Source organism: Pelodiscus sinensis, chromosome 2 (assembly GCF_049634645.1).
Source record: "Pelodiscus sinensis isolate JC-2024 chromosome 2, ASM4963464v1, whole genome shotgun sequence".
NCBI lineage: Eukaryota > Metazoa > Chordata > Testudines > Trionychidae > Pelodiscus > Pelodiscus sinensis.
Window position 1 is genome coordinate 185,519,802 of NC_134712.1, and position 21,082 is coordinate 185,540,883.

The 21,082-nt window shown below is 38.0% G+C and overlaps 1 protein-coding gene across 9 annotated transcripts in view; it reads right to left on the bottom strand.

Annotated features, from left to right (window-relative positions):
* RBMS3 (RNA binding motif single stranded interacting protein 3) overlaps positions 1-21,082 on the bottom strand; it is a 995,810-nt gene that overhangs the window by 464,458 nt on the left and 510,270 nt on the right. For 8 of the 9 annotated variants that reach the window (XM_075921983.1, XM_075921980.1, XM_075921982.1 and 5 more), the window contains one exon: positions 3,381-3,550. In XM_075921983.1, coding sequence (XP_075778098.1) covers positions 3,381-3,550 — 170 coding nt within the window. The remainder of the gene's footprint in view (positions 1-3,380; positions 3,551-21,082) is intronic. The other variant, XM_075921988.1, reaches the window with a different exon arrangement.

Genomic DNA, 21,082 nt, shown 5'->3' on the forward strand with positions numbered 1-21,082 from the left:
CATGCAAGTTTATAACACTATATAGCAATCGCAAGAAAAAGAAAATTTTGAGATATTATATTTAAGAACATATATCAAAATCTGTAAAATGTTGGACTACAACTTATTAAAGATCATGGAATTTCACAGCTTTAACATATATTTGTATATTAACAATTCATAATAGCAATACATGTTTTTAGAGTCATATGTATTTCCAGCTGCACCAGATGAAAATTTTTCAAGAAAAACAATGTTTGTTTTTAAAAAATGTAATTATTTTTCAAAATAATTCAGGGTATAATCTACACTGCAGAATTTTTTTTTTTTGGGAAAAACAGTCATTTTTCCGAAAAAACTTCACTTATGTCCACACTGCAATCGCGTTCTTTCAAAAAAAAAATCAAAAGAACTGAAGGTTTTTTTCGACATTAGTAAACCTCTTTCTACAAGGAAGAAGCCGTTTTCCAAAAGAGCTCTTTTGGAATAAGGCGTGGGTGGACAGGGAAGAAGGAGTTCTTTCGAAAGAAGAGGAAAGAGGAAAAAGCACAGATGTCTTGGTGGCCACTCCATCTATAGTAATCACAGCTTAAATGTGTCCATTCAGTGTGGACACTATCTTTCAAAAAAGCAGATCGCTTTTTTGATGCACTTTGGCAGGGTAGACGCTCTCTTTCAGAAGAAGTTTTTCCAGAAAATCTTTCAGAAAAGCTTCTTCCAAAAGAAGCCTGCAGTCTAGACATAGCCCCAGTCTCTTATGACCAAAATGTGCTTCATTTTCCCCTCACCTTTTATCCTTTTTAAACCCCCCTTTAAAGTGGCACACTAGGAATCAGAGGAGGGATAAAAGAAAATGGGGAAAATGAGAAATGAGGAAAACCTGAAAATATTTGGTTTAAAAATTGTGAAAATATTTGAAAAATCTGCTTTATAAACAAAAAATATCCAAATGTCTGAAAATTGGTGTTTTTGTCTGTCCGTTTTTTGATCAGCTCTATTTTCACCAGGAATTGCACCAGTTTATTTATGTGCCTACTATGTTAGTCATGGCCAAAATGATTTCCATTAATAGTTTCAAGAAATGTTGGGGATTCTTCTGGGTGAAACATATTTTGTATAAAAATAAAGTATAATTAGATTAGGAAAAAAATGTTATGTTTTTTCTATAAAATAGGATTTCATACATGTTTCATGCTACAGTCTATAAATATTAAATGTTGATTATGTTTATCTTACTAAACATGTTTTGATCTTAATGAACATGTTTTGATTGAGTTCAAAGAACTATATATGTAACAATGAGTTTTACAATTATGCTATAAAACATGCCCCTTAGGAATAAATACTACTATTAGTATATTACATTATTTGCACGGATTAGTTATGACAACATTTCTGAATTATGAAAACGGAATGATAATGTGTTTAAAAGGCTATGTTATGAAATGCGCAAAGCAGACACGAGTCATATTTTCAGAGATTTCTTGCTCAATTTATGTGAAAATCCAAGAGAGATGATGCTTAAATGTAGAAAGATTACCTTTACTAGTTGTATGTTTCTGTTTTATTTTTTCCAATCACTCCTGTTGCTGTACCCATGTATAAAGTCCCAAAAGATGTAGTGTAATTTAAGTGCTTTGTACTGCAAAATAAACTTTGCTGAACAGTGGTTACAAGAGATGTTCAGGATCAAAACCATAAAAAAAAAGTACAAAACATTCCAGTGATTTTTTTTTATTTACTTGGTTATTGAGGAGTTCGTGATGACTTCTTTTCCTTTTGTTACATCTGAACAGTTTGATAGATTACTGTGACAAGGTTACCCTAAAATTGATAAAAGGTTTGATAGTGTCGGTACATTTGTCAAAATGTCTAACATCACTCATAATGGAGTCTGCACTGCGAGCATCAATGGCACCCCAGTCTGTTATTTTCTATTCAGTGTGCAGTGCACACCACATAAAAAGAAAATGTATAAAAGTCAGGAGGATTAGCTAAAGCAGCTGCTCATTTTACCAAGCACAAAATCTCATGCCTTGTCCTGTTTTTCACTAAAATATAATCTGCTTTTATAATCACTCACCAAAATGCAATTAAAAGAATGTTGACCGTAGTTTAAAGAGCGAGCATCTTACTAGAGTACAATTGGAAATGGAAATATTGTACAATGAGAAACTTAGTTGCAAGCATTTTCAACATTCCATTGACTACTACAAAAGAAAAAAAATGTGTTTTAAGCGCTTTCTTCCTGAGACCTGCCAAGAATCACAAAGTGTCTATCAAAGTATTTCTGATCAAATTTAGGAAGGGCAGAGATGTATATCACATTAAATTAAAACATATATAAATATTATCTAACATGCATCTCAAAGCAGAAGCAATTTCAGTTCAAATTCTAGGTTTATGATCAGATTATCACTTTCTACCTGATATGCTAATTTGTAATGGAAAATCTTAAATCTTAAAGGTGCCATTCAACTTTGGGGAGAAAAAAACCCTAAATATAATATTTCCATACTTGTCTTTATTATTTCGATCATTCTCATATATGTTCTCATTCTACAACAAAAAATATATTTTGCTTATTTCCATCCCTAAATATTCAATATGGGATTTGAAAGTCAAGCTAGGTTATTACATTTTGTGCATCGCCACCAGTAACAAAGATTCAGCAAATCAAAATATACCCTTAACTATACCTATATTATCCATTATAATCAACTGATTTGCTTAGGTAATTCCCTTGCGGTTTGAGGCACCAGGAGGAACAAAATTTAGCTATGTGGCCTCTCAGTGTTAACAGAAATAAAAATCAATAAAAACCTGTGTGTCAGAACTGTGGGCAAAATGACTCCAAATATATGCAGAGATCTGTTGAATAAGAGGGTAACATTTTTTACACAGGAATCAAAAGAGGTGACAAATTATAAATATGGGAACAACCTCTGTTTTGTTGTGTTTTGTGCCATGAATCGCAATTCTTTGACTATAAAATCTCTCAATAGGTGTTTTCTTATGATGTCAATTAATGAAAAAGAAAAAGAAAGTGAAAAAGAAAGAAAAATTGACAAAGAAATCCAGTCTCATATATAGCCATAAAGACCCACTCTCTCTCTCTCTCCCCAGAATTGGATGTCAGTAGATTTTGAACCCTATGTCTTCAGATCTCCAAGCATAGTCATCAGACATTTTAGCTAAGGCAGTCACTGTTATCCTTTATGTTCATCACTCATTACCAGGTATATCATGAATTTAAATTCTTGTACTGAAAATATAAAATCTGTCTATCTAATCTATACACAGACAAACTTAAAGTCTGGGTTGGAAATGTGTCCCTATAAATACAATGGTCAAATGTATTTTTTTAACTGGAGGACATGAAATATTTTAATGACACTTACGGCTGACATAGCTTGATGAGATCTTGGTCAGTGGTGCCAGGTGGAAGGCCTCGAATGTACAGATTGGTTTTACTCAACTGTTCCCCACTGCTGTTGTTGCTGCTGTTGTTGCTGCTGTTTGTGCTGGGGCTGGGAGGAGCCATGGGGTGGGGAGCTGGTGCATAGGACTGCTGAAAATGAAAACAAAAAATCTGTTACTAGAAAATAAACTCATCACTGGCTGGTGTGTTTTAGTGGAGTGGCTAGGAATCAAGTCATGGTAGTCGTCTCCCCCCCCCCCCCCACACACACACACACACAGCAATTAATTCTAGACCCAGAATTGATTCCTCCTCATCTTTTAGCTAGGGTAACAATGCACAATACACTTTATTTTTTTTTAAATCTGAAGTAAAGCAAGTTACATGTGTACTTTATCCTACTCATGAGGTATGACACCATTATGCTGAACATTTAGAAACAACATTTATTAAACGAAGAGGACATACAGCACATGATTTAACTCCACTGTGGGAGCCGGCTGTGGAAATGTATTCATAGAATCATAGAATAATAGGACTGGAAGGGACCTCAAGAGGTCATCGAGTCCAGCCCCCCGCCCTCAAGGCAGGACCAAGCTCCGTCTACACCATCCCTGATAGATGTCTATCTAACCTGTTCTTAAATATCTCCAGAGAGGGAGATTCCACCACCTCCCTTGGCAATTTATTCCAATATTTGACCACCCTGACAGTTAGGAATTTTTTCCTAATGTCCAATCTAAACCTCCCCTGCTGCACTTTAAGCCCATTACTCCTTGTCCTGTCCTCAGAAACCAAGAGGAACAAATTTTCTCCTTCCTCCTTGTGACACCCGTTTAGATATTTGAAAACCGCTATCATGTCCCCCCTTAATCTTCTTTTTTCCAAACTAAACAAGCCCAGTTCATGAAGCCTGGCTTCATAGGTCATGTTCTCTAGGCCTTTAATCATTCTTGTCGCTTTTCTCTGTACCCTTTCCAATTTCTCCACATCTTTCTTGAAATGTGGCCCCCAGAACTGGACACAGTACTCCAGCTGAGGCCTAACTAGTGCAGAGTAGAGCGGCAGAATGACTTCACGAGTTTTGCTTACAACACACCTGTTGATACAACCTAGAATCATATTTGCTTTTTTTGCAACAGCATCACACTGTTGACTCATATTCAACTTGTGGTCCATTATGACCCCTAGATCCCTTTCTGCCATGCTCCTTCCTAGACAGTCGCTTCCCATCTTGTATGTATGGAACTGATTGTTCCTTCCTAAGTGGAGCACTTTGCATTTCTCTTTATTAAACCTCATCCTGTTTACCTCTGACCATTTCTCTAACTTGCTAAGGTCATTTTGAATTATGTCCCTATCCTCCAAAGAAGTCGCAACCCCACCCAGTTTGGTGGTATCTGCAAACTTAATAAGCGTACTCTCTATCCCAATATCTACATCATTGATGAAGATATTGAACAGTACGGGTCCCAAAACAGACCCTTGAGGAACTCCACTTGTTATCCCTTTCCAGCAGGATTTAGCACCGTTAACAACAACTCTCTGACTACGGTTATCCAGCCAATTATGCACCCACCTTATCGTGGCCCTATCTAAGTTATATTTGCCTAGTTTATCAATAAGAATCTCATGCGAGACCGTATCAAATGCCTTACTAAAGTCTAGGTATATGACATCCACCGCTTCTCCCTTATCTACAAGGCTCGTTATCTTATCAAAGAAAGCTATCAGATTAGTTTGGCATGACTTGTTCTTCACAAACCCATGCTGGCTATTCCCTATCACTTTATTACCTTCCAAGTGTTTGCATATGATTTCCTTAATTACCTGCTCCATTATCTTCCCTGGGACAGACGTTAAACTGACCGGTCTGTAGTTTCCTGGGTTGTTCTTATTCCCCTTTTTATAGATGGGCACAATATTTGCCCTTTTCCAGTCTTCTGGAATCTCCCCTGTCTGCCATGATTTTTCAAAGATCATAGCTAAAGGCTCAGATACCTCCTCTATCAGCTCCTTGAGTATCCTGGGATGCATTTCATCAGGACCTGGTGACTTGCTGACATCTAACTTTCCTAAGTGATTTTTAACTTGTTCTTTGTGTATCCTATCTTCTAAACTTACCCTCTCTCTGCTTGTATTCACTACGTTAGGCACACCTCCAGACTTCTCGGTGAAGACCGAAACAAAGAAGTCATTGAGCATCTCCGCCATTTCCAAGTTTCCTGTTACTGCTTCTCCCTCCTCATTGAGCAATGGGCCTACCCTGTCCTTGGTCTTCCTCTTGCTTTTAATGTATTTATAAATGTATTGTCTTGAGATTTAACGTAGGTGTGGGGGCTGATACCAAGAATCTGATGTGCATCCAAGTACATGCCTAAAAAAGTGGCAGGAGCTATCAGCACTAGGAAAAGAGGGACTAGGTACACAAAGTACATGCTGTTATGCCGGGTATAGCATGGACAGTGATAGTGCAAAAAAAGTCAGAGACTAGGTGATCTGGTCTTAAAAGCTTTAAATAAGCACAAGTCACACAACCTAGCAGAAATATAGCACTTACAAATGGAGGCAGGTTTATGAGGCAGTGTCCACAATATGGTCCCCTACACTCCAACTAATACTTACTAGAAAAAACTGTTTTAAGTATGTTTTAAGCTTCCCTAAGTACCTCTAACATAGGGCCATGACTTTCAAATTTAGTTGCTTAATACTTTGGATCGATCCTCATTCTGTGGTTAGTTCTGATTCTTGTTTACAAAACAATATTCCAGGGTGTGGTTTTTTTCTTAAAAGGAAAAATTGATCCCTTTTTTTAGAAGGGATGACAAGCCTTTTCACAATTAAAGAAGGACCTAGCTACACAATTCAGAGCTAAATCAGACTTCCCAAAGCTGGGGAGCGTTCAAATGTGGTCATTTAGTTTGGCCGGTTATAGAAACTGCAGCATTACGAAGCTAAGTGGCCAACCAGCTGAGAGAAGGAAGACCCACTCTGTGCAAGCCAAACACTGAACAGCATTAACAGTCAGGAGACATGAGCAGTGACTTGATGTCAGGCTGAGGGTGAGTTAATGATGACATACTAATAAGGCTATGCTGGCAAAATGAAAGCAATTTGGTGTCTAGCTGTGATAACACTTGTGTGACCATTATCATATGTTCAAACTCAGATACTTCAGTTCTGCAGTTAAACCTCGATTAAGCAAAACATTTAAGTGTACACCTAACTTCAAGTGCATATACAGTCCGTTTCACTTCACTGGCACTATTCAAAGTGCTTAATGTTAGGTACATGCTAAATCAATATCTTCAGTAGCTGGACTTTTTAATATTGGAAGCTTTGAAACAATTTCAAGCAGCCAACTAGCTTTATTTAGAACAGAAATATTGAAAATTTAAGACAGATATAGATGGTTGATGTGTAAAAGCTATGAGCCTTTGTTGCGGTATACACATGAGTAACACATATCAAAGGTTCTTTTCTCTTTCCAGCCCCCCTCTTCCCCTCCATCCTGCCCCTCTCACTTAAACTAACCAAGAGGGAACACAAAATCAAGTATAAAGACTTAAATACATCTCTGCTGTCTAGCCAGGCTGTGATCTGGTTCCGCAAGATCCTCTGGAGAAAAAATAAAATTTAACAAACAGTATAATGGCAAACTGGCTAGAAAGCAGATTCAGTCTGATCCACATCAAAAGGAAACATGAACAACTGTGTGTAATTCTTTCCCTCACAGTCTGTGGAGACTTGTTGACAATCACAGGGTCTTAATACATGGGTATCATATTACCTTGCATATACATTTTATCACAGGACAATCCCTATCCTCTCAAACTGCAGTTTCATTCCCAGAAATAGAGACTGAAAGTAGTAGCATTGGGAAGATATTACAGAATAAGATGAGTAGCTTTCCCAGTGTTATGGTGCTATGTGGAATTAAATTCTTTCTTGCAGAGACAATAATCTTGGGTAAAAATGTACAAGACTGTAACCCCATACAAATACATAAAGACATGGCTATCAAAATACTAGCTTGTGTCTGTGTCTAGAAGTACTTTTTGTGGGCTCTGCAATATATTTGTGGGACCTACAGGATTTATGTACTAGTTGGGGGCTAGATCTCTTCCATATACCTTTTGCTTTGGTTTGAACACCAGTCAGCAGCCAAGCAATTGATGTAGAGTGGATGTGTGGCTTAAGTATACAAAAAGTTGAAACAATATATCTTCCATTTTTCCTTATGCCAGTTCTGCAAATTTGGAGTAGTGGTAATGTACAAAGATCAAGATAATATGGCTATTTAGGGCAGGGACATATTATACAAGTCAGCAAACTGCCATTAATTATAAATTAATATTAAGTATTGTTATTATATATTTTACCATGAGTTCAATAAGTAAATAGTTTTTTCATATTATGGACTTGTCTTCACTCTGTGGAAGATTGATACTGCTGCAATCAATCTTCTGGAGTTTGATTTAGTGAGTCTAGTTAAGACTTGCTAAATTAAACTCAGAGGGCGCCTCCAAAGGTGGTCAGTACTCCTGTTCTTGCGAGGAGTAAGAAAAGCCAAAGGAAGCATTTGCTTCAAACTGCCTCCCATTATGGGTGCCAAGCTTGGCTAAAGGTAAACCGACTCTAGCTATGTATTCCATGTAGCTGGAGTTGCATACCTTAAGCTGAGCTTCCTGATCTAGTGTAGATCTGACCTAAGTAAATGTACAAAACTCAGTTGAAAAGACAAGATACACCTTTCAAATATACAGAGTAATTTTCCTCTCAATACCAGATATTTCTCTTCATACACAGAGGAAAACACGAGGTGCCTGCTTCTAAATAAAACTAAAACCACTTTATACCATTCTGCAGGAGAAAGGGTATAGAGTACACATTTACACTAATATTAAGGCCAGAACAGTGAAATGTCCCCTCAGTGTAAATAAGAATCAAGTACCAGCATTGAAATTCTTTAAAAGTATAGCTGAGAAACACTGGCCACAGTCCAGCATGTACCAACACAGGCTTACATCTGCATTCAGGCAGAGGGCTGTTTAATTCATGGGCCTATGTCATGCAGCACATTGCATGATCAGGACCAATACCTTTTTTGGTCAGAGGCCACATGAGTACTCACTATTATACCACAAACCCTCTCTAGCCTCTCACATGTAAATCTCTATTAATGCAATGCTAATTTTTAAGGAATAGCAATTCGGTAACCCCAATATGCTATCGAGAATTTACATCTAGCTACTAAATGATTATTATTGTTCAGTTTTATACAGTCATGTGTTTGGCTGCCATGCTGGAGTCCCCAGTCCAAAAGAGGGCTTCAGACTCTTCTTTCCTGAACTGATGAGGCCAGGGCATGTGCTAGAGTAGAATATTCAATTTGTCTTGAATGAAAAGCCCCGCTTACCAACCTGCATGCAAGATGTAGGATGAAGGAGATACCTTAGGCATGGTCCAGTTACCTAAGCATAAGACCAGAAGTAGGAATTCTTGAGTTCTAATTCTGGTTCTGGCATTCTATAGCTCGGGGCAAGGCAGTTACTCTGTCTGCCACAATATCCGTAGGGGTGAGATGAACCTTAGAGGCATTACTAAAGGCTCTGAAGCAAGGACATTGAAAGTGAGATGGCTGCTATCCTATACATCTGGGAAGGCAACAATACAAATATGGTCAAACACAGTGCTTATAATGCAATGACAGTATGATACAAAATTTGCATATATTATTTCAAGAGAGAACCTGAAGTCAGAACTGAGTTTTTCATTCATTTTTCAACTAACAAATCCAGAAGGTTCATTTTTCAATTCTCATGCTTCGTTATTCAGTATGGGGGGAAAACGAACTGATTTGTAGATCATTCTAAGCAGCCTATTAATTCAGCACAGCTGGCTAATAGGATTTGTTTTCATCTTTGAAAAATGGAACCAGTGCCTCTTTTTTTAACGTTTAAAAGTGAGACATTTCCTTGAAATTCACCCCTAGTTTCAGACACCTACTCTTATACCCCATGGCAGAGCCCTCTGAAACAAACTCTCTCATCCAAGCACACGCTACCAAGAAAATTGACCACTAAGTACAAATAATTAGATACTTAAGTCTTCCTTACTGAATAATAACACACTAATGCTGAACTAGGTGTCAGATCAGTTACAGAAAGAACAATGCCAATTCCACTGTTAGTTCCCAACACTAGATTGCCATTCTCCCCACCCCCACCGTGGCAACCACAATATTCGTGGGTAGCCTTTCATTTGTGGCAACTTCGGTCTAAAGTATTTTTCTTCTGATTTAAATCACGAGACTTTACAAAGAGAAATTGTGAACATTTTTCACATAAAATTCCCTTTGGATGGGAATCACAGGTCCCAGATGCCAAGCTGTAGAGTCGGCTTTATTAGCAGCAGCTGGCTCCTTGGCAGGCTTCTCAGGCAGTCAGGCTTGTGGTTTTGGACTGGCCTCAGAGTCTAACATACAGCTCAACTGCTTTGCTAGCCAATTTGTTTTTGTTCATCTTTGGCTATGCCAAATTTGTCCTCTTTTATCCTCTTGAAAGTGAATCCCTGGAATGATCCACCAAGGCATTAATATATTGACTCTCTCTGTGTGTCTGTGTACATGAGTACAAGCCACAGCCCTACACTGAAACATACATTCTTTAACCTTGAAGAGTAACAATTTTATTATGCCATAACAACATTTGAAAAACACAGCAATTTTGCTTCTTCATTTCCTCAATCAGCAGCAACACTGGAATATATCTCCTTTTCTATAGCTGGACAGAAGAGAGAAGTAAAAGACATATACCTTAATAACAAAGCATTAGCTATGAACAACTTTATAAAACACACAAGGGTCCATTTAGAGATGAGACAATTGGAGAAAAGCTCAGAGTCTGCTGTAGAGCTTGGAGGATGTTGACCGAACTTACAGAACGCAAGCTTTCATTGGCCAAGCCTTCAGCAATGACAAAGGCCTGGAAGACAAGGCTCTTCTTGGACACCCTTTAACCCACACAACCAGAGTTCTTAGTCTCCTTAAGCAGACTCCTGGACCATGAGCATTTTCAGGATATCCATAAAGACATGTGTACCTGCACATAGCCTTCTTTCCAATCTCTGTGCTTGTGGAGTTAAGGCTTCCAGGGCACAGGACCCTGGGTGGCCACTCATATCACAGTAATCTCGCTTGACAACATTTCATTTGTGCAAAGCAGCATCAAGATGTGATGCTACAAATAATAACATCACGGAAGCTTGAAAAGTGGTGACCCAGTGTCTGAAAAATGATACCCTCCTATTTGGCCAAATTAGAACATGGCTAGTTAGAGAAGGGTTTGTTTTGCCTTGCATGATTCACTGTTCCAATCTTGATTATTAGATGAGAGCATGAGCCAGAGCTTCGGGGTTATGCTCCCTGCTCAGCCACTATGTCATTTTGTCACCCTGGGAAAATGACTTACCTCTCTGTGTCCCAGTTTATCCATCTGTAATAATTCTTACATGCTTCATGGTGGTGCCATGATGCTTAATTGTTAATAAAGTACTCTGTGATCACTGGAAGATGAGGAGTGTGGATGTATGTACACATATAAATGTATATGCACACATTGAGCATAACTTCTTAATTATAGGCTCAATGTCGCCATTGAGAACTGCAGTATAATAAGGGATAGTGGGTGAAATACTTTAGCAATTAAAGTATAAACTATCCAGTGGTGTAAATTATCCTTCACAATTTCTGCAAAGAAAAATAATAGCAAAGTTCCATTAAAAAAACTGGACATTTCACATACTTACAATGTTGCCTATATGTAGTATCAATAATTTCCACTATGTGCTATGCTTGTGTTATTAGAAAATAAATTTTGAAATAACTAACAGGATGTATTACACCTAGGGTATAATTTCACTACCTAAAATGCAAATATACTACCTTTGGTATTTCATACCTAAAATGGGAAACAGTGGACCATATTCTGATCCCCTTACTCAAATGAGTAACACCTTTCTTCACAAGTACTCCTATGGCTATCAAGGGGTTTCTTGTCATGTAAGGTGACAATTCGTATGAGTAATATTATCCTCTTTTCTCTATAACCCAGTATTCTTCTTGAGGCTCCTCTACAAAGGGATACCCAGGAAGATTAATCTGAATTTACTAAAGATCTGAATTTACTGTGAATTCGTTAAATCCCATTAAGACCCGATGTGAATACACTTAATCAGAACTAAAGTGAAGCTTAACCTGTTTTAATTTATTTTGAAGTGAATTTACCTAAAGGGAATCAAACCACTTTAGTTGAGAATAAGTGTCCATATAAGGTTTAATGTGGTTTAACAAATCCACTTTAAATGCATACCTTACTAAAGTCAGATTAATATTCATGTGGCATCCCTATATGCACAGCTCTTACCATTTACTTATTTATTGCCCCATAAGAAAGTTCTATAATGTATGATCTTCAGGACCTACAACGTAATTAAGAAATATAAGGCTTGAGAGTGGGTGGGTGGGTGGAAGAAAGAAAGAAAGACGCAGTAAATAAAGAATGCAGGAAATGCAGTACCTATTTCATATCTTTAATATTGTAAGACATAAAACAATCCTGTTGTGACCGGAAATGACTGGCTTTATCAACAATTAGGAATTTAAAAATGAGGCTACTGGCATATGCCCAAAGTATAAGACTCAACTCATTTTAATGTTAAAATTAATTTTAAAAAAATCCCAATCCCCATGGACTTCCTAACGAGATATAATTGCCATATATTTTATAATTCAGATTTTCTGAACAGCATAAAGTAATTTCTCTCCATTTACACATGAAATGGCATCTCTTATTCACAGCAAGATAATGTGTTTATTTAATTAGAAAATATTTTTTTAAAATTTCTGGTTACTCATTCCTATTCATAAAAGTTTAAAAAAGATCGTGTATGAAGAATGACAACTGTGAAAGAATGCAGCCCTTCCTTGCCTACAGATGCAGTATTATAATTAAGCAAAATCAGAATTTCTTAGACTAATAAAACACATTTCTCAGATCTAACCGAATGAAGTTTAAAGCTGTTAAAATTAGTGGACCAAACAGTGGTCTGTCTCACAACCCCAAAGACTTTCTCCAGGAGTCAGCAGAGCTGCATGAGGCATAAATCAGGGCAGAATTTAGCTTATTTTTCTTTATAATGAATTATTTTTCTCTTCTAAACCCCTATCTCATGACTGCTCAGTTTTCAGCTTTTTACGAACCGCAATAGCTAAACATTGGCTATCAATCCAAACACCAGAGGTCAGAAGGAAAGTCCTTTGCAGGAGAGTACTTAGAATATTTAGAAAGCATGTGACATTTAATGTAATCTGGAGCAACAAAGGCCAACAATTTGTCCTTCATAACTAGCTTAATAAGACAGGGATAAAAAGTCATCAAGAACTGGGTAGGCTTAGCAATATCTAGACAGGATGATGAACACCAGAGGCAAAGAAATTCCCTCACGCACTGATAACAGCACCAATTTGCCACTAAAACTGATTCAATGGTCAAACAAAATTTGTCAGTTTTTATACCACTGGATTCCAAACCCTAACAATGATAAACATGAAAAGCAAATTGGCCAATTGGAAACCATCGTATTAGTTAAAAATGGCACAGTGAATGTTAAATGTTAAATTGGATTAGATGTATAAAGGACCACCTACAACTTGAACAGATTGCTTTTCATCTAGCTAGGACTTTAGTTGTGCATAAATAGTCCCCGATTTTGAACATGTCCCATAAAAACATACAGTGAATGCCAAGTAGACAGGCAGAGGGGCACCATCATAAGCATGATTACAGCTTGTGCTGCCAACTTCTAATCACACATAATTGAACATTCTAGCCTGACCTGTACCCTGTCCCTTCCTCTAGGCCTCATCCCTGACCTGCCACTTCTCCGATGCTCCACACACACGTACACACATACACGCCAGCATATTCCATCCATACTCCATCTGTCTACGGATGTTAAATATCAGTTAATTAAACCAAGTGGTTTGGCATGTGGAAGGGATCTCCTGGATGAGAGAGCTCAAAGACCTAGCCCTCAACTTGGGACAAACTCCCAAAGCCCTGTTAGCCACGCCTCCACTAGGATTCCAGGAACATGTCACTGCTTCTGAGAGCACAGGGACATGTATGGAGCCTGTCAACCCCACCAACCAGACTTTTCAAGGCCCAATCAGCAGTGCTGATTGGAGCCACCAGGGACCCTTTTCAACCAGGCATTCCAGTTGAAAACCAGACACTCACTGGCCCTAATTACAGCCCAAGACTGCTTTAGAATGGACTGCTCTCCTATAGTATTGGCCAGTAGCTGGATTTTGTTATAGACCTACCTCGGCCACTGCCTCTTGCTCCCCTCATGCTGCCACAGTGGAGAGAATACTACTTTTGGATCATGAGAAGTCTGGATTAATTCATGCACAGCCCTTCCACACACTGGCCCCTCTACTGAATATTCTTCCCTGAATTCAGTGCATTTCACCTCCATGGGGAAGGTCACAACTTAGTCCTTAGTACAAAAGAAATGAAGACTAGGAATAGAACTGTCACACGAAATAAATTATCTCCCATTCTGGTAAATAATCTCCACAGATCAACCAACATTTATTTTCAATAAATGCTTCCTCTCCTCCCCTTATCTTGTGGTTGGAGATTTCAGACACAATCCATTCCTGTGACATTTTTATTTCTTACCAAGCAATGCCATGGACAAGGAAGATTTTCTTATATAAAGTATTCGTGCACTTTGTCAAATTCATCAACTCATAGCCTATATTTTGTGACATAATTAGCATTATTGCTTTATTATCCAACATGTTCATATTTTATTGATGCACTGAGTCAAAATATGAATGGACTATGGGTCTTAAAAATACTAAATCTGAGCAATCTGGACTATAAAAACATCGTATGTCTCCTAAACAGAATACTTTAGAACACAGATCAAAATGTGAAAGCCATTATTTCCTGTGATACAGTAACTTTGTTGTGAAAAATGGGAAAAGTTTGAGTTAGCAGAGATCATTATTTGTGTTTATTTTGGGGGCACTAGTAAAATTAGCCTAAGGATGTGATAGCACCCCACTTCAAAGGTTAAAAACATAGAATGGAAGTTTTATATTTAACTTAATGTATTTGTATAAAAATAATATACATTTTAGGTCCTGGAAGTCTATATTAATTATTTAAAAGGAAGACTAAAAGTGTTCTGAAGATGAAAATGCTATGTATGAGCTAAATTTTATTGCTTATAGATACACAATATCAACATGGGGTAATAACACAAATAAAATAAAATTCAACTGAATGGAGCTGAACGTTTTGCATAGGGCAAAACCAAAATCATTGATCTAATCCAACGCTTCCCCACTCCAAAATTTGTCAAATGCAGATCAGAGCCAAATGGGTTTTTTTGGTTTTGCAAAATCAAAACCAAACCAAGAAGGTTTTTCAAAATCGGAAGAACACATTAGCAGAATTTTGGACATTCCACATATCTGTATTTGTCTTAGGTTACTGTTTTCCCAGGACCACTTGAACTGCAGCTACACAGTAAAGTTAGGCAGAAAATCATCAGGCAGATCAAGAACTTCAATCTAGATCTCCCACATCCCAAGTCAGTGTCCTAACTGCAAGGCAATAGTCTCTCATTCTCTCTCCCTTCAAAATGTTCCTGGTGCCACAAAAGTTCTTTTAGTCAAAAATTTCCTGACTAGCTATTTCTAGTCACTGCTCCATGAGCAGAAAGGCGGGATTAATTTGCTACCAGAGTGTAACTGTTCGCCCTCACTCTCATGACGTCGGTTCTAGATTCTATTTGTGTGTATGTAAAGTTTGCCAATGGCTTCGAATGCTAAATCAGTTGGGTTTCCTGTGAAACAATAATCTGCAGTTTAGCAAACATGACATTTAAATTTCTCCTATCGCTAACATAGCTCATAATTAATGCAAAAAAAGGTAACTTTCTCATCAGAAGCCTTTTTTTCTGGGTTCCTAAACACCTGTATTAACTTACAGTGAATGTTTAATGAAAGACAACAAGCTCAATTTCCTGCTGGTATAAACGGGGGTAGCTTGTGGACTTTCAAACATATACATGACGTGTCACTCACAAACACACACACGCATAGGATAATGAAAAAAATCTTTCTTCCTGTCTCAATAATTGTAAACAGAATTTAGAGGCACAGAACTGTTTGACAGTACTGTTTGCTCTCTGATGGGATGAGCACCATCTTATTTTATACTAATTTGTACAGCAGATTGGGATGCTTTATTTTTTTATACTATATCCTTCTAAATTAAGAATTTCCAAATCATACTCAATTTCCAAATTATTCTAAATTAAGAATTTCCAATTTTTTTACTAAATGGTAGCTTAAAGGTATACCGTGTTTATCAAAAATACAGTGGTTTTTTTATACTTTTTAATTTTCTTCTTTTTCATGTGAATTATTTTATACGAGAATCTGTCTTTTGAAAGAATGCATACCTGACACTACAGAAAAATCTTAATAAAAGTTCAAAAAATATCTAATCGATAAATTATTTCCTGTTACATTAAGTTCTATAATAGAGGCTTGGAAGTATTAGCAATTAACAATATAGTTTATACTTGAAACAGATGCAAACACCCTAATATTTGCAATACAAAAGAATATCTTTATCAAATAATCTATACAACATTCTAGTTTCTGTGTAAAAGCTATGATTCAACCAAAAATAAAATTAGTAAGTAAAAAATTAAAGGAAAATTAAGGAAAGATACAGAGAAAAACAAGTATGAAGGGAATGAGAATAGGGAATAGTGGACATTACAATCAGTTCAACCAAATTTCCACTAGGATTAAAACTATGTATCATTTCATCAATTAGAAAGGGTCCAAAATGCATTTGGCAGTGTCATTAATTGACAAAACTTCTTGTCATGCTAATTCCTGGCAAAATTCATTTAGTAGAAATGTCTGTCTTTCTCTTTGTTGATTTTCAGATCAGAATTTTGAAGTTCATTTACAGAGCAAATGGCAATAAAACTGTTTCTGGTGTCCAATAAGGAAGTTAGCGTGAACACTACAGATTCAACACACATTGAAGGAAAACTTTTTATTAATTCAAGTGGTGATGTTTGACCTTTATTCCATCACCTCTCCTTAGCTTCTAGGTTAACTTGAATACATAGTTCACTCAATAAAGTCTGTGTCAAGCAATAACATTCCACAAAGATATTAATGTTAATAATAATGCTAATTTAATACCCCTGTTTGAAAAGGATTAGGAATGCTGGAAATCCTATGAATTAGCATTTCTGAAGACATAAATTGTGAAACTAGTATCTAACTAATGATGGTAGACTCATCCATAATGGCAAGATCTTTTGGTTCCAAATCATGTCCTTTGAAGCAGCTTTGGCGGACACTTTTAAATATTCTTGTAACTAAAAAAATATATAATGAATACCATCTCCAGATACTTTCGAATGAGTGCTAAAGGTTGCGTGATCTTCAATACAAACACCAACAGATGAGTTTTAGTTGGCATCACTATTTTGGGGGGAGGGGTTTGAACACCAACATAGTGCCCCCCCACTCACACACTATGTCAACCAAAAAAATTGTTATCCATGGAAACTAGATCGCACCCCTGCATTTGTCCACAAAAATTAAATGCATTCTCTCACACACACAATGGATATGAAACTAACAATCAGTTTTGCAAATAAGTATTTTTGTAGAAGGAAAAAATTCAGACAATTGCAAATTTGACCCAGTAAGATTTTAAAAAGTAGTTAATCCTTCAATTGAAACACAGAACATTATCTTTTGTACAATGCACCCAATCCTGCAGTTATTATTTTAGCAAAATTCCCATTAATGTCAGTGGGAGTTCTGCATGAGTAAATCTGAAAAATTGGACTCTTAAGTGATGGAGCAGACAGAATCTTCAGAAATGTATGCCCCAAACTCCAAGAAATTTCTACCGCAAACTGAAATTTTTGCACTACTTATAAATTGACTCCATTTAGGCATCTTTCCATGGAAACAACAAAAACCATATCCCTGACACTAAAGCAACCTCCCTGTCAAAAAACCTGCTCCAAAGAGGGAAGGACAGGTTCTAAACCAAACAGTTGTAACAATTTGCTTTCTTGGAAACTGTTCCTGCAGGAACTTTCCAAAAAGTTTTGAAAAGTTTCAGCCTAGGCAAATGACTGCACCTCACGTTTAGGCAGGGGTGTAGGGTGTTTGGCTGGCTGGCTGGCTGAAAGAATGAAGGGGACAGTGCTGTATGGCTGGAGGGAAAAATACGTGTGTGAAAACTCATGCAAAAGGGTCAGTATGGTTGCTGTCTTATCTCCTGGGTTTAAATGGGGCAGCTCTGCTCCCGAAGCTTCCCTTTTCCATGGAGCAGGCTGAAGCAGGAGGGAACATAGCACTTTGGCACATCTCTGCATTGCTCAGTAAGAAAGGATGAAGGGGAGTAATTTCCCCCCTCCTCTGGCCCTTTGGTTGCTGACTTTCTGATTGAAAAAAAACTAAATGGCCTTGCCCTGCCCCTGCCCCACTCTTTCCCTGAGGCCCTGACCTTTTCTGAAGCCCCACCACTGGTTACTCCATCTCCCCTCCTTCATATTCACCAAGCTGAGGTAGGTGGGGGTGCAAGAGAGTGTGAGGGATCCAGTTCAGGCTGAGGGGTTTGGCATGCAAGAGGGGGCTCTGGATTGGGATCAAGGAGATCAGCATGCGGGAGGGGGCTCAAGGCTGGGACAGAGTTGGGGTTCAGGAGCCGGTGTGGGAAACACCTACCTCAAGAGACTCCTGGAAGTGGCAGCATTTCCCCTTCCAGTTCCTAGACACAGGACTAAGTGGCTCAGCTTGGCACACTGCCTTCGCCCGCAGGTGCCACTCCACAGCTGCCACTGGCTGTGGTTCCAGGACAATGGGAGCTGAGAGGCTAGTGCTCAGGGCAGAGGCAACGCATGGAGCCCCCTGGCTGTCCTTGCACCTACAACCGGAGAGGGGACATGCCACTGATTCCCGGAGCCACACAGAGCCAAGGTAGGCAGGGAGCCTGCCTTAGCCCCACTATACCCAACTTTTAATTGCCCAGTCAGAAGAGGTAACTAGAGTTGACAAGGTCCCTTTTTGACTGGGTGTCCCTATCAGGTAGGGAGAAGCAGGCACAGCAGAGTCTGATTCAGTTCCCAGGTAGGGAGACAAGGAAAGGGAATGCCCCTCCTCAGGCAGCTGTGCTGCAGTTAGAGGCTTTAGTGAATCAGTTTTCATGTTCTCCTGTGCTAAGGGCAGAGGACTGCAGGTGGCAATTTTATTCAGCTCCACTTCCTGTAATGGATGGTAAGCAGTGAGGGGGAAAACCAAGAGGAAGAGGAGCCCTCCCCCCCCCCCCCCCCACACACACCGTCCACTCCCAATCTCCTCAATCCATGAAGAGATAGGCAAGAGCACATTAGTAGAGCCAAAAGGGGAAGGGAATTAATTAGTTTGTCATTTATAAGGGACATATTTTCCTGGGGTATATTCAGTATGGGGAATTTCAGCCCCAAAATCTTAAAAGTGTGACATAAGTAACTGAAAACTGAATTTATACAAGTTATACCAAACAATTTCCACTACAGCCTTTCCATTACCCCCATCCTTTATTCAGCGGTTAAAAGTAACATTCAGACCTTGATTATGTTTTCTGAATACTACACTGTGTACAGAACAAATATTTTAGAAAGTTTGAAAAGTACATTGGTACAGGTTGAACTTCCCTAATCCAGCACTCTCTGATCCGTCAACCTCCATGGACCGGCATGATTTTAGTTAGCCAGATGTCCACTTATCATGGGTGTGGCCAAGTTTCCCTCAGTCCCATAAAAGTTGTGTAGAGCCACCAGTCCTGGCTCTCTGTGTTCTGTCCTATTATTTAGCTCTAATTTATCCCTTAATGTCTTCCAAGAACCCAAAAAGCAGTAGAAGTGTTGATAATGCTGCTAGACAGAGTTAATCTCCCGTGGTTCAGCACCATTCAGGTCCCAAGGGTGCCGGACTAGAGAGTTTCAATCTGTACTAATTTGCAAATATTTCCATCTGTAAAGCCAACTAAACAAGAGAAAATGTTAGAAACCTCTAAAAACCAAGCCTCTAAAAATTCAAACCAGCTTTGGTATGGCTATGCAAAATAGCACATGATAATTACTATTACATATGTGATTATAGTTTTTGTTCCAAACTTGACACGTTTTATTCTATCTTGACACTTTCCTTATAAAATCTTTGTGAATTTTTGCTAGTTCATGTACCAGTTGCTGATGCAGAAGTAACTCAGGAAAGCAATATTCTGATTTGTAATATTTTCAAATCTCTCCTCCAAATAGTATCACATGCTATGAAAATGAAGACATCCAGCACTGCTTAGTGTATTACTTTGTTTACAACATCACCTTCCAGAGCTCCCCAAATAGCAGTCTGTAAAGCTAAAATTAGCATGCAACACCTCCTATTGCTTATAACGACGATGGGAAACAAAGAAATAAACTAGGAGATATAATATGTGCTAAAGGTGGAGTTGGAATATTATTATCTCTGTTCCAGTTTAGAATTAAAGGACAATGATACCCAGTAGTGTTTCTTAAGAGGACATCTGCTACTACTACTATGAACCACTTTTTGCATAATAAATAAAGAACACTGTGTCTAAATACATTCCTTAACAATCCAATCTAACCCTGAATCAAATTACATTAATCTATGTTACATGCAAATTGTTTTATCATGGGCCACTATGTTACCAGCTGCTTAGTAATTTCAACTCTGTTTTTTTAAGGATAGCAAAAACCTTTTAGATGATTTATCCCAATGATGATGATAATCTTGCATTTATATATAACCTTTCATCCAGCAGGATCATAAACTGGTTTACAAGCCATATACATTCAGCCCTATTGAAATGCTGCCAATCCTGGGACAGAGGGCAGCACTCTGAAAGACACTACGTGGTGCTACTTCTACATTTTTGAATATTCCCATGGCTCTAAAAAAAGTCTGGTCCAAAGGACATCCACAAATAAACTATATGTAGCTCAGTTTAACTGCATCAGCAGGATGAAGGGCAAAGTTAAATCTGCTTTGATTTCAATATTGTGATCAAAATCTAAGTGCTATAAGACCTTCACCTCTCCTGAACATCAAAGTACTTTGTATGTATACAAAGAAGAAACACAAGAAAAAGTATGTAATGTTGCACTTCATATTCTTTATGAAACATGCTTATGATATGACCATGTCATAACTTTAAAATGATTTATGCACGATAATTCATGCAACATATCATTGGAAAGATTACGAGTTACTGAATATGATTATCCTGTTTGTATGCCTTATGTCATTTTTGTATCTGAAGTTAGGAGTACTGACTAATATATTTGTATTTTATCTATGCTGCTTTGGGTGACTCCCCCTGCCAACACTTCAGAAGCAGAAATTACATTTCAGACAAGGCTAATGGCCCACCATCAATGACAATGGTCTGTGAAAAGGCTCAGCCTTCCTGTGGATGCTCCATACTGCTATTGACTTATGGATGACAGAATCAGGTAATCTGGTCACTTCTTATTAACCTGCATCCT